Source organism: Leptosomus discolor, chromosome 4 (genome assembly GCF_034619465.1).
Source record: "Leptosomus discolor isolate bLepDis1 chromosome 4, bLepDis1.hap2, whole genome shotgun sequence".
NCBI lineage: Eukaryota > Metazoa > Chordata > Aves > Leptosomiformes > Leptosomidae > Leptosomus > Leptosomus discolor.
The window spans coordinates 6,726,246-6,741,139 of NC_141394.1; the positions used below are offsets into that span (position 1 = coordinate 6,726,246).

Consider the following 14,894-nt stretch of genomic DNA (forward strand, 5'->3'; position numbering starts at 1 on the left):
GTGTGTGTGTGTATCTTTCTTTTCTGGAAAGGTAACAGGCCTTTCTTTTTTTTAAATAGTTTACTTACTCTCCTGTAGCCACAGAACTGGGATGGGCTGTACAGGGCAATTGCCAGAGCAAAATAATAAGATGTTTGTTCTCTACTTGCTTATCTATCCAGCAGCCTGAGAGTACCTTTTACATTTGTTTACTAGCTAGCTAGGGTGAGTTCCTATACTTAATGCAGAGATACCCTGCTGGTCTTGCCCGGCTTTTGAAGAAAATGAAATGTTCCAGCTAAGTTAGAACAAAGGAAAATAAAGCTACTTCATATGTAAGCAACAGTTTCTCAAGGGTGTTTTTCAGCAGCTCAGTTAGCCCATGGTGATGCACTTCTCATGAGCCTGAACCATGAATGCCTAGTAGTGGCTGCATGGAGATATGCCTGTTGCACAGGAAAAAAAAAAAAAAGCATTCATATAGTGTCCTGTGCATGTCATTGTTGGATCTCATTTTTTAAATCACATAAAGCAGCTGCAGAAGAATATTTGAAATATTTTCTTTTTTTTGTAGAACAGGCCATTCTGTTTCATATGTCTAAACAGCTTTGGTCTAAGACAGTCTGGCAAAAACGGGCTAGTGAGGAATGCATTACCCTATGAGAGAAGCTTACTCAAGGCCATTTGCTTCAGGATCTGATTTGGGTCTTAGCTGCCTTCACTGTAAATTGAAAACAGCCACTCAGAAAGTGATAGGAGAAGAGGATCAAACTCGAAGTTTGTCAAATCTGTCCTAATACCTCCTATAATAACACCTTGAAAGGCTAGTGTGTACATCCTGTTGCAAGTAGGGACAGCTTCCTGGGAGTTTGCTGGGGTGGCCACAGTGTGGGTGCACGCACTAGGAAGGGTCAAGCTCAAGTCAGCAGCAGCTGTGATGGGGTCAAAGAAAGTGGATTTTTAAGGCTTGGTTGGTAGCTTGCTAATTCTTGAGCACGCTGAGACCTGCCACAGCCTCTCGTGTAGCGGAAAAAGCCCTCAGGCTATGTGATACTGAGATCTGGGTTTGTTTTTAACGTTGTATGACACTGGAAATGACTGAGACTCCACCAGCTTTCAGCCCTGGCCTTACGTTGTGAGTACATGAGAGTAATGCAGGTTTGGGATAATCATCTGTACGATACTGAGCTGCTTGGCCTGCCAGCTTTCTCGTGCCTTTGTGCAACTGCAGACTGTAGAGAGCAGGGGTTGAGTCTGGTATGTTGTCTCTGACTCATCATAAGGTGAATGGTCAAAACAGTTTCAACAGACTTTATCGTATCTGGGTTTTACTAACCATCCGCCTTCCTGTTGCCTGCCTTCCCAGCTGTGTTCGGGACAACAAAAATGCAGCACATGTGCCAGACAGCGGATATTCTGAAAATTGTTCTTGAAAAATGGTTCCATCTGCATTTCAGCAACATCTCTCTGTATTTTTGCATCCTAGAAAGAAACAAAGTTCCTTAGTGAAGCTCTCCGTGAAACGAAGGAAGAGAACAAGCTCCTGAAACAGAAGAACGCCTCAATGATCAGAAAGAAAGAACACTATGAGTGTGAAATAAGTCGTCTCAATAAGGTATGAACAGGAGTGAGCCACTGACCAGGGCTTCTTCCTTTAATTCTAGGGTCTCTGCTGTCAAGCAGTGGCACTGCCAAATGCCCAGCTTTTCAGTGAACAACGTGTTCATGGTGGCAAACTCACGACTGCCATTTGGGAGCTGTGGAAACAAGCAGGAGCTTACTTTAGCTAAATGCCTGTGCGTGCTGTTCTTGGCAGGTAGTAGGGTGGCACTGTAAAGAGGAAAGTTAAGAGGATCTTTGGCTTTGCCTGTGAAACCTCTCTACGTGTCATATCAAAGCTCTTTCTACATTCTCCCTCCTTAGAACAAAAGGGAAATTGCGCAAAGATACTTTCATATGCGTCCAGTGAAATGCTGTGATTAAAAAAAATTCAGACAGTTTAAAAACTATTGTTTGTGTTTGGGAATAATGGCTTCTCTTCACAAGCATGCTTCTGTCTTACTTTTTAGGTATATGTGTATGTGTATATGGGTCTATTGAAGAAATCACCATAAAATAGCTAAATGGGATTTATTTTTTTTTAACTGAGGGAAAGTAATAAATGTAACTTTGTTTAATCAAAAGATCACGTAAAGAAGTGAGTGTTTTCTAATAATTTTGTAGTTCATGGTGAACCACACACACTTCCTGAGGAAATGCACTACAGTAACTATTGCTGTGTAACTTCAAGTGATACAGAAGCTAAAGGGCCACGATGTGCCAAAGTCAAGGCAAAATTAATGTTGCCATACTAGCTAAATCTAACAGAACATGTGATCTCTAGCTCTTTTTGAAATGCATTGACAGGGCTTGCTCAAAGCATCCGTGTAACTTTCATTCAAGGTCTTGTTTGTAAAACAACCTATTTCAATGTTTTATTTTGCTGTCTTATTTTATGATGTGGTTAGAGCTAAGACAGATTGGTAAATAGACCATTCTTTTAAATGAAACATCAATTTTATGTAACACACTTTCCCATGAGTAATTTACTGATTTTCTGTGTATTTGCATCTTTCAAATCTCATGTCATGAATGCATGTAAGACTGGAAGGCACCCTCTGTGCCCTTTTAAGTCTAGTCCCCTGCTATAGCAGGTTCAGTGACTTGAAGTTCTTACGAATTCTCTGAAATCAAATAGCTTTTTCCTTAAAAATACTTAAGCTCCTTCTACTGTGCTTCTGTTGGAAGGCTGTTCTGGAACTGAAACCCTTCTTTCATTGGTTGCTTTCCTCTGTTTCAATTGGGCTGAATTTATTCTGGACAGATGATATTAATTTGTTCTTCTGGTAGTACTGGCAAACAGATCTGCTTCACTCCGTGAGTGATGCAGAACTGTCCTCTAGTGAAAATACCGTTGCTCTCAGGGGCACTTGCTCTTTCCCTGTAGCTACCAGGAGCAACGGTATTTTCACTAGAGGACAGTTCAGCTAAGCTGACCCAGCTCCTTTGGTCTTTTAAAATACAACTGTGCCTGCTAATATGCATGCATTTTCATCTCAGTCATTTAAAACTGCTAAGTTCTCGGTTTATGGAAGATACTACTGCTTGTTTGTATTAACCTTTTTACTTCCAAGTACATTGTCCTTTTTATTTTTGGCTTCGTCCAACCTTGAACTGGTCTTCCAGAGTACCCAAAGCATAGAGTCGGATCTGATCCTACTTTGATGTCTGCAGCGCGAAAGCGATGTTGCAATGCCATGATAGTTCGCAAAGCTACATCCCAGGAGTATTTGCTTTCCTGTGGCAGTTTCCTTGTTCACCATATAGTTGAAGTATAAGCCAAATTTCTGACTTAGTTCATAACTTTGCTGCAGGACCATCTCGATTGTTACTTAAACATAGACAAATAAGCTCTGATTTATTTCCCCTTGTCATGGTTTTTATGAAAGACACCAGGCTAAAGAGAGCTTTATTTCAGCCCTTTTCTCAGGTCTATAAGGCAGTTCTCTTCAAATTTCCGCCCAAGCCTAACACACTCTTTAAATTAGATTAAGAGATTTCTAGATGCATGGACCACTTATCCTTTTTGTAGCTTTGGAAACCAAGGCAGTAATTTTTTCAATGGTACACTTCCATTTTTGATGTTCAAAAATTCTGAAAACCTCAATGCTGCTTGTCTTGCAATTTCAGGTTTCAGTTCTCAGTACTTCTGAATGAATAACACCACATTAAGCTCAGTTTAACTCAATGAGCTGTGAGTTCTTTCTCATTGGTACATCTTCCTTGCTGTTAGCCACCCTGCCACTGCCACAGTGCTCTACTGTATCCTCCTTATTGGAAATACTGTCTCTAGTCTTACTTTCTTGTGTAACACCTTCCTTCTTGTACTCGTTTTTATAGTGAAAAATGTATTTTATAGTTATATGTCTATATTTTGTAGTTTAATTTCTTTTGGACATACAGCTGAGTGCAATCGGCTCTCTTGCCCTGCACTTTCATCTAAAAGCTAACAAAAGTGGTAGCTTTTATTGTGGTGGAATCCTTTCTCCAGTCCCTAAAGCCATTTTTATTTTTCTTCTTGAAATTATTCATCTAGCTGTCCCTCAAGTATTTTCATATACAATTTTTTCCAGCTTCATTGAGGTATGATTTTCTAGGAGAGTAGGGGAGTGGTTGGTTTGTTTGGATTTTTTTTGTACTTTTAATGAGGTAGGAGTAGCCAAATGGTCTGAAAAAATTGCATACAGGACCAATTATGGAAGGTGCCTAGAAGTTCTTTGTAATTTCTCATGTTTGCTAATTTGAAGTTACAGATCTTAGTTACATATTTAAAATAGCTTATTTACTATTAAATTCAAGTGTCTCATGATCACTTCATTTACAGTTGTTTTTTAAAACCAGCGGAACAGTATCTTCATTTCTTCCATAACTGAATCTAAACCAACGCCACCTTTTGTGAGTTCAGAGTGATGGGAATTTTGAAAGAAAACTATTCCGGTTGTATCTTTGAGTATTAGCTTTAGGTGTGTTGAGTCTCCATTTTATAACTGGGAACCTAAATCTCCCATAATGACGTAATTCTCAATAATTTTCTATTGATCTAATAGCAACGTTAGAAAATTTTACTTCCTCCCCCGCCCTCATACCTAGCACTGCTCAGAACGTCTCTTACAATCTTTCCTCAAAGGTTTTGATCTGGGTTTGGTATGGCCCTGAACCAATTCAGCTTTATTCATGCTGCAGTTTCTTATTTCATTTGAAATGATAAAATGGGATCTCACAGTGGTGCTTCCAAATGCAGTTTAAAAAAAAAATTCCTTCCCTTATTTTTCTTTACTGCTAACTTTTTGAAGATCAAATTTTCTGAATTTTTCTATTTTTTCTTCGTAATTGAGATATAGAAACTACTCAAAAAAAAAAAAAAATCCCAAATAAACAAAAAACCCTGAAGATTTGCCCAAATACTTATTATGTCTGTATCATGATAAGATTCTAGGAAGTGAGCTGCAAGAAAAATAGTCAATATAGTGACATTTGTACAAGAATTAGAAGAACTACCAACAGCTTATGAATATACATACTTCGGTTGTAAACTTTACCGTTTGGTAGTGTCAGGATAGCCATGGTCAGTGAGATACATCCTAGAGAAGGAGTTTTAACAGAAGACAGAGCCATATAAAAAGTAGGTGCAGCAGATGACTGGGAAAATGGTGTGTCGTGAAGGAAGCAGGACACTGGGTTATCTTTGAATTAGAGCATCTGAAGAACTTTCTTTTGAGGGTGGTCAAGTATTAGAAGAGGTTGCCTGGAGAGGCCTTGCAATCACCCTCCTTGGAGGTGCTCAATACTCAGTTGACAAGCCCTGAGCAACGTGACCTCCCTGGCCTGGCTCTGAGCAGGGGCTTGGACCTCCAGAGGTTCCCTGCCACCCAAATTTTTGTGATTTTTGTGGTTATCGGCCAGATTGAGATGTACCCCGCATAGGCAAGGGGAAGAAGAAAAGTGCATTTCACTCATCTTTGTCCTCAGCGGGATGTTTAACAAGCCACACGCTTGGGAAAGGCTCTGGGTTGCAGTCAGGCAGGGAACGCATCATATGTACCGTGATATCATCAGACTTCGCTTACTTTTACTGCTGCTAGCGATCCATGCCCAATCTAAACGCCAATGTGAAACTTGGTTTTATTATTTGTTTTACTATTTGTGCAGAGCACTGGAACGTCACAGCCTAAAAGGGATTAGCAGTGGCTCAAAGGGGCAAAAGGAGGACTAATCAGTAAGCTATCTGTATCTTCATCCTCCCACGTTTATGTTCAGCCTTATTTATATACTGACATGGCACACAAACTTTCCCGCTATTGTGCCAATTTCTCTCCTGCACAATTCTTAAGGACAGCAGCTCATCAGATAAAAAGCCTCCTTTTTCTCTTCTGTGCTCTGCATGGAAAGTGCTAATTCTTTTTATTTGTTTTTTTTTTGTTGGCTGTTTGATAATTAATACTAATCCTTAGGTTACTTTAGATACTGGTTCTCATGCTTGGCCACTTTCCACTCTGCCTCTTCCCCCTCCAAGTTATCTTCCCTCCTTTCCTTATGGCATAAATGGAGTGTGGCCAGCAAGGGAGAGCAGGGAATCATTAGCAGGAATTGAACTTTCTAAAATGGATGAAGTTAGCTGGGTCTGTATCTTGTGTGAGAGACATTGAAAAGTACTGAATGGTGAGTATTCATGCTAGAGTGAAAAAAAAATTATATAGAAGTGTAGTGTGTGGTTCTAGACAGAGAGACGTAAGAGTGATTTCAAAATTATTCCACTCCAAGGGAGAGCTGTGTAATATTGTTAAACAAAATCTGCAACAAACTATGGCAGAATTTGACTGAAAAATAGAGTAAGAGCGTTACCAGTGCAGTGTGTGTATTCATAACTCCCTCTAGTGACAAGCTATAGAGACTACATAACTTCCTCTCAACCCAAGGGTTTACTTCGGTTCCAGTTGAAAAACTTTGTACTCTTAGTGCAAAAAATGTTTCAGTCAGACTTTACTGTAGTCACATTTTTAGGCCATCTTTGAATATTGCTTTTGTGTTCTTGGGTTTTTTATTTGCTTGGTTTTGGCCTCAGCTGAGTTTAAACACCTAAACCTGTTTAGGCACTTGCACAGGGAAATGGTGTTTATGAATAAGATTTACAGCTGTGATTTCCATCAGTAAATGTTGGTATAGTTAGAAGTAAAAGCACAGTCCCCTAAATGACGCTGTCTCAAATTCATAGATGTAGTGTGGGCACTTTGAAAACTTGGACCCAGTCATGCATCTATGTTATTCATGGGTTTGATACCCAGTGTATATAATTGAAGCAACTGCAAGTGAAGGGAAAACCCCTCACAAGTCTGTGACTCACTCTAATCTGTTTATTTAGAGAGCAAACATTCTAATCATTAAAAAGTTTTGTGGTTTGGTTTGTGTTCTTTTTTTTTAATGTAGTGAATCTCTGCTTAGTAATTTTGTTGTTTGACGTTGTAGGCCCTTCTGGATGTGTTGAAAAAGCAGCACTCGCCTGTTCTTGGGACTCCTTCAGAGAAGGGTGACAGGAGCAGCCTTGAGGAGATGAGAACCCAACTTGAAGTTCTCAGACAGCAGGTGAGAACAGCTGGAAATAAGCCTGGATGGACTTCATACAGCATAATTTTGCCCTCTCTCCCAAGAATTGTGCCTGGTAGACTTGTTATGTAGAACTTTTGAAAGGAAGAACCAGTTTAGCTGTAGCCTGTTCAGATGGTGTTTCCTAAGATGCTGTCATCACAGCAGTGTCCACAAAGTGAAACGAAGTCCTTGCAAAGGACTGGAGCAAGGACCCATGCAGGTCTTGAAGCAGCAGAATGGCTCTACTGACTCTTGGAGATGTCCTGCCAGCTCTCTGCTAGGGACTGAATTTCATCCGGAGGGAATGCTAAACTTCCTGAGTTACTGACTGTGTGTCTTCTGCTGCTTTTATCTTGAAAGCTAAAAGTTCAGTGAATTATCTAAGAATCCTAGTCTTGGAAAACTAGGGTGTTGGCATGGCAGTTTTTCAAAGTGTGAGGCAAAACATTTGCATCAGTAACCTGCATACCAGTCACTATAGAGAAGAGTTTTGGGGTTTGTTTTTTTTTTTTTTAAAAAATCTTTGTTCTGAGCAATTCAAGTGCTTTGTGCAGTCTTTTCTTTCCATATGAAAGAATCTGTTTAAAAGCATGATACTTTTCAGATAATTTTACGGTTTAGATCTGTCATCCTGGACAGTATTAGGGTTAACATTATTGACACACAAATGGATGTGATCAGAATGGGAATTTTATTCAATGGGAATAAAATACTTGTTTCTGTCACGTTTGACAGCAGAGCCAGATTTTGCTCGCTAATGTAATGCTTGCCACATGCTGGAGAATAAAATCCTGCACTTGATTGTACTGTAATGAGTTATTTCATTCTACACAATAAAATAGAGTAAACCAATTTTTTTCAGAATTCTCACGGGGTTTCCATTTTATGAATGTCTTTTTCTAGTTGTATAAATCAGTACAGTGAGTCCAGGCTTCCTTCTGCACGGAATGGAGCAGAAGGCTCTAACTGTGTGGAGGAAAGACTCTCGGGACAAACAGCGACGTGACAGAGTCTCCCTAGAGCTTGGCTGTCATCAGCCCATCCCTGGCCACGACAGAAGAGATGAAGACATTCATTGCTTGGGAGATGTCCCCCTCTTTCTCAGGGAAACAGAATATATGGCAAAACTGTGACAAAATGGTTCCCTTGCAGCTTTTGTAGATCGTACAGCTGGGGAGCAAGAGGGAGGTGGGACAGCAGAGAGGGAATCAGGAGAGAAGAAGTGAGGAAATACCAAGGAGAGAAGTGTGTAGATGGACAGGGGTATGAGAGACCTAGATTTCTGCAAGCAACAGCTTTGCCTCTGCTTTAGGGGGTCAGGGGCATGCATGCTTCCTGCAGGCACAGGCTGAGACCCCACACGGCCGCACAGAAAGCCTTTGTTCGTTTTACACAGTGTTATTCAGGAAGGGGATAATATCTAGCAGGGGACTATCAGGTCCGAAAAAAACTTGCAAAAATTAGCTGCAACAGGCTTATAGAACCCTGTGTTGACTTTTTTCTGCCCCTGAGGTATAAATATTTCTTTAGTCCTCAGATGAAGTCATGGTGGTGCTGTCAGCAAAAAGAAAACTGGATCTGTACAACAGGCAGGGCATGAGCCACAGTGAGCAAGTTCTTCGGAAACAGACTGTCGGTGGGCTTTAGTGACCAACCAAGAGGACATGAAAGGACTTCTGAAAGTTCTGGTGGCGGTTCCCACCCCAATGTGCTTTTACTGTTACTTGTCAGTAGAAGAAACTTCCAGCTTCTTGCCAGGTGGATGCTTGCCTGTGAGCTGAAGAATTAAGCCAGTCGGCTTAACGCCAATTAATTTACGGATTTGTGTTCCGCTTCTGAATCCGTGCGCTTGCTGCCTGTGCCTGGGGTGGTCAGATATTTTTTAATGGGATGAAGTGCTATGACTCCTGGTGACATAAAAAGAGCTAAGCCATTGCATCCTTCAATATGTGAAAGGCAGCTTATCTTCTAGGAACAGGGTCAAAGCTCTGTGTTTCCATTTTGAGTTGTGTACATGACATTCCCCTCTGCTTCTGCACTGGGGCGGGTAGGTTCTTTGGGCTGCAGTTTGGGAGAATGAATTAGAAGTTCTGTGTTGCAGACAAAAGGTACATGGGCCAATTATTTTTTCTGTATACAGTTTCTAACATCTGGGGCACAATAGCCTCCTAGAGGTCCTTTTTTTTTTTTTTTTTTTTTTTTTTTTTTTTTTTTTATTCCACAGTGCTCCAGCCAAGGTCTAAATTCCTGACTAGTCCAAGTCTTCTGGTCATTAATATGTGACCACGGCTCTAAATACTATGACTTATTCTGCACAGATTAGTCCTTGGGGCCACACCTTGGTTAGCTAGCACAGTGGGTAAGGTAAGGCTGCAGATAACTACAAAAAAGGGAAGCAGGCTCAAGGCCCACAGCATTCAGTGGGCTGTAAAAAGGCAGGACCTTATTTGGTTATAGTGGCTCATCAGATTAGGTTGGATAAGGTGATAACATTCTGTCAGACTGCGTGCTAGATGTCAGTTTGTTGTGCTGTGCCAGCACCTCTGATGTCCACCAGGATGCTAGCTGCTTGCATCTGAGATACAGGGGGGAGTTAAAAGTGCCTATAATTGAAGAGAAAACTGGAAAAACTGTTGGTAAAACATTTGTTGTGCTACTGTTTATCCCTTAAAAAGATGAATGTCTTTAGTATTTGCTATCTTATTTATAATATTTACAACTGATATCTGCCAGTCAACCTTTTAAATTACCAGAACCTAAGAATACTGAAGCTGTGGACTGCTTTGATCAATGGATGCCATTGCTTATCCTTTTGTATGGTCTTAAAAAAAGACGAGGGAAACTTTTGGTTGCAGGATTGTAAAGAGGAGGGATCCCTTTGGAATACATCCCACTGCTTGGCCGGTGTTTAAAAAGCAACCAAAGAACAAAGTGGATGAAAATTTCCATTGTGGCTGTACTGAAATTCACGTACTTGGTCATAATGATTGCAGGTACAAATATATGAAGAAGACTTCAGAAAGGAGAGATCTGACAGAGAGAGACTTAATGAGGAGAAAGAAGAATTGCAGAAAATTAACGAGAGATTACAGTCTCAACTGAATAAATTAAACTCTCAGGTATGAGTCAAAAGAAAGTTACCATTGCCAGCACATGTGTATTTTATTTTTGTTTTCTCACTTTCCACACAACCCAGGGCTTTCTGGCTTCCATTAATTGACATTGGATTTTATATGAGGTCACCACCTGGGATGAAATCATTCTGAAGTAATGCGGTAGGAAGATGAGAAACGATTAGAGATGACTTCCAAATTAAGTAGATGAAGGGAGTATTTACTGCAAAAACTCTTCAAACATATCTTAAAGCGGAGGGGGAGAAACCAAAAACAAATCCAGGGGACTGTTGATTTGATACAAGGGTTATAACATCAAACCAACTTTTGAAATAGAAAGCTTCTGCAATTAATCCTGACCTCTGCAGTGGAATTACAGAGTAATGTTAATATCACTGAGGAAAAAAAATTGTCTCCATCCAAATTATCTGAGCAGCCACTGCAGTAATTTTTTGTTGCAACATCCTTTTTATCTCTTCACGGTAGTGTCAGTATTCTGTTCACAGACATTTGGGAAGCCATAGTAAAATCATGGCATGCAAAATTCTGAGCTTTCTCAATCCCCATTTAAAAATGATGAAATTTTGAGGTTTCCTGTCTTGACAAAATTGTGCAACGTTTTAAAAGAATGGACGATTACCAAAATGTTCAGCGATGATTTATTGTTCTCCCCAACGATGTTGTGAAACAGAAACTTCAGTATTGGCTTATTCTCAACCAGCCCATGCATTGATGCTAGTAGGGTCTTGCAGTCGATCAGAGGCAAGGTGCTATCAAGCAACCCTCACTCCTGTCAGCTTCAGTGGGAGTGGAGAGCAAGTTGGGCGTCCTGGCCAGTGCTGGGCACTGCTGCAATAAGGCCCCAGTGTTGTTGGTGCTTTTGTGGGTACTTGGAAGCATTTCATGAGTAAATGTGTAAAAATAGCAATCCCAGAGGGAATGCCGTGATTTGCCACTCGGGGCACCCCAGGCATACAGAAATATCCTGGGCAAATCTGTAGCATTACATGCAATAACTTTCAGGTCTATTTGCCCCACCCACCAGCCCACTCCTGGGTGGCTCAATAAGGTAAAGAAATGTTTTTGTAGGAGACAAAAAGACACCTTCTTGCCATATATTTTTGCATTGTCTAGAGACTGTAAAGGACTAAATCTCTTGCATGACCCCAACCGGTCAATGGATGCTGTGAGAATCTCCCACAGCAGTGGCAGTGAAGAGGGGGACTACAAATGGGGCTAAAGGACCTTTCCCACTCCTCCCCAGCTGCTCTGGCCAGGAGAAATGCCAACAGCACTGTACGTGTACGACATACCTGAAGGGCTGTACAAGTGCTGTGTAATGTGTATGTACAAATTGACTGTCCCTGCACTGCATCGATAGTTTACCCTAGAGATCTTGTTTGTCTCTTCCTGCCTTGGGATTTGATTGAACAGAGCTTGTGAAGGATTTTAGACATGAGAGGAACCATACAGAATATTTATTAGTTTGTTTTCTTGAGTCAGATTATTTAGTTGTGACTCATAGAATCATAGGATGTTAATCATCTTTCACACCTTCTTGCTCTGTCCTTAGGCAAATTTCCCTTGTCTCTGGTGGGACACAGAGGACCTAAGAAAAGGCAGACCCAAATTTCAAGGCCATCGACTTTGGTCCTTTACCAAAATTATTTATTATTCTTGTTATACAAATGCCTGTCCATGTAGTTCTGCTTCAATCTATTGAAAGCTCCTGTGTGTAACAAAAATGTTTCTTGAATATAGAAAACACCCAGAAATGTGCTTGCTATATCTTGAAACCAGTATTTTCTCACATAAAAATGTCAAGACTCTGGTGTGGCACAAGTCAGCTTTCTTAAATGATTTTTTTTTTTTTTTTTAATCACGAACAGTCTGAAGAGGCTAAATGAGCAGCATTGCAATCCATGCTGAGAGAGGAGGGTTTCTTCCTCGTTGCTTTTTATTGATAAATTTGTACGTGAATATTCTGTTGGTCATTGTATCCTGCCATTAATACATTTCTTCTTGCTTTTCTTGTTTTTTTTTCACAGACAAAAGACCTCCCAGTACAGTCCGAGAGGCCCAGCTACCCACCTCCACTCTTCCTCTCACCGTGTGTTAATTATGGAAGTTGTGGGTTAGTTCTTCATTATCAAGATCCTCGAGTACATCCAGCGTCTCGCAGGGCGCATGAGCAGCAACAGCACTCAGTAAGGTTCCCACCATCTCCTGTTTCACAATGGCCCTGATTTTCTCACATCATGGTGACCACAGGAGAATAACCTGGTGCTATCACAGTGCCATCCTCACCAGTAACTAAATCTGTAGTTTCCCAGTTTGTTGTCGGTTCCAGATCAAGATTTTGTACTGGTTTTAGAATTGGCCCTATGTCTGGAACAGCCTTCCTAATCTCTGTACAGTCTCTCGTCCCTTACTATCTGCCCCAAAATGCTGATTTTTCTCTTGATAGTTGTGTTCTTTTCTTCCTCGTTGTTCGAGTATCTTCGTTACTGAATTGCACAGTGCTGCCGTGCAGCGTAACCACAGAAATCTGTGCACAAAGAGGAAAAATTGCAGCAGTTTAAACATATGGTTGATGAGCTATACTATAAGTATATATTCTCATGTATTTTAAATTTACTATGGGAAATATTGCTACCACTAAGAAGAAAAAGGGGATTATTATACATTTGTTTTCAATAATACTGGTGGTCATTGCTTAATGAAAAAATAAGGTCGTTTGGACTCTTGCTGATTTCTTAGATTAATTTACTTCTACAGCACACATTCAGAGCCCTTTCTAGCTATACAGTTACCTGAATTCATAAATGTGGATCTGCTCTCTGCAGCCCTGTTTTGGGCCTTCAATATGAATGATAGTGACAAAAATGAGAATGTAGCTGTGGTCAGCATTATTCTGGTCTCTTCCCTCCATTCGGTCTAAGAAAGCTTGTTGACCAATATGTCTTATCTTATTGCCTTGTCTGACACTGGGTGTTTCTTTCTCTGGCCCTGTCTTTTTGGAAAGTGACTTTCCTTCTTGCTCATGGCTTCTGTGTTCGTAGGTAACATAACTGTCCTGCCCTCAGGCAGTACCACTGTAACCAGACTGCACAATCTCAGCTTCCCTGTGTGCCTTCTGGGGCAGGCAGGTGAGCTGTTGACAGGATTCACAACGTTGCTATGAAACCGTCAGGTGAAATCCTAGGTGCTGTTGCTTGTACCCAGTAGTATATTCCCTCTGGTACGCTGCTGTGAAATGGGACTATGCGAGGAATAAGGTTCTACTGAGGGTGAGGCATTCTGGCTGTGAATGCTTTAAGAATGCAGTTTTCCCAAGCAGGTCTGTGTATTGCAAAAAGAATAAAATTAAAAAAAAAAAATTAGCAGAAGTGGAAGTTTATATATCTGAGTGTGCCTTTCACTGTGGGAAACTTGCCTTTTTTTCTGGCGCACAACAGGGTCCTCTCTTCCTCAGCAGGAAGAATAGCTTTGCACTAGGGCAGGTTATGTGAGGGGCAGTTACCTATTTCAAGGAAAATCCTGCTTCAAAGAATGCTGTTTTTGAAGTGCTTTGTGTTATCTAAGTGGGCTGTACTTGTTCAAACCTAGTGAGAATGCACTTAAACGTGGTGAATGTCGTTTTAAATACACAATATCTGTTTCTGGCTATAAAGCTGTCATGTATGGAAAGATGCTCATTATTTGAGAAATTATAGCTGAATTTGTGCAAAACACATGTAAGGCTGTAGAAATCCAACGGAAAAGCTGTGGTCAAACAAGTAATTTCTGTGCTTCAGGAGTGTGCTTATCTGCCTATTTATCAGAGTTGGAAGTATTGCAGAATGTTTTTCACTGCAATTTGGACACTGTCCCAGATTATTTTGGCTCTTCTCCCTGAACTTTCATCATCTGGGTTTCTAATTCTGTGAGGGATCACTGGGTTTACAACTTTGCCATTCCTGCCGGAGCGCAGGGGTCAGTTTGGCTGGTTGCTTTGTCACTCGCAGTTTCATTCTGAGTTTTCTTTGAAATTCTTTGTCTGTGTGAGTGCAGCGTTGCTGCTCTGAGCTTTTGATACCTCCCTGAGCAATTTGTTTAGCAATGAAGAAAGGTGTTAGAATTTAATGAGTGTCCTGAGTTAACATATGTAATCCTGCATGTTTAGTCTGTGCTTTTGCTTTCTTGTTCTTTTTATATCTTGCACCTTTTCGTTCCTTTTTACATTGTTAGTAGAAACGTTTTGTTTAGTCTGACATGAAATACACCTCTCACTTCTGAAATTCATTCAAGTTTGCGTGGCGTATGTGGGTATGAAAGAGAAGAGTAGATCAGAGAACAGAAAATTCAACAGAAACTCAAAAAAGCAGTGCGAATACGTGTATTTTTGAGCCATCAGTGGAAAAACTACCTTTGTATCAAAGCCTGTTTTGTTTACCCACAAGCACAGAATTAGTCAGTAATTCCTGTGGATGGTATAACTTAAATGAAAATAGGATAGCTCCTTTTTTCCTGGCCGTGTGTGATGGTGCTTACTGCTATGTAACTATGAACGACAGCATACACCAAAGTGAAGTCTGTTTTCTGTATCTATAGCTTCATCCTGCCATCTTAATTTAGGCA

At 40.6% G+C, this 14,894-nt stretch overlaps 1 protein-coding gene across 1 annotated transcript in view; it reads left to right on the forward strand.

Moving 5' to 3' along the window:
- Positions 1-14,894, forward strand: part of TNIP3 (TNFAIP3 interacting protein 3) — a 61,659-nt gene that overhangs the window by 37,167 nt on the left and 9,598 nt on the right. The window contains exons 10-13 of the mRNA XM_086464377.1: positions 1,466-1,594; positions 7,042-7,158; positions 10,155-10,280; positions 12,323-12,481. Coding sequence (XP_086320503.1) covers positions 1,466-1,594; positions 7,042-7,158; positions 10,155-10,280; positions 12,323-12,481 — 531 coding nt within the window. The remainder of the gene's footprint in view (positions 1-1,465; positions 1,595-7,041; positions 7,159-10,154; positions 10,281-12,322; positions 12,482-14,894) is intronic.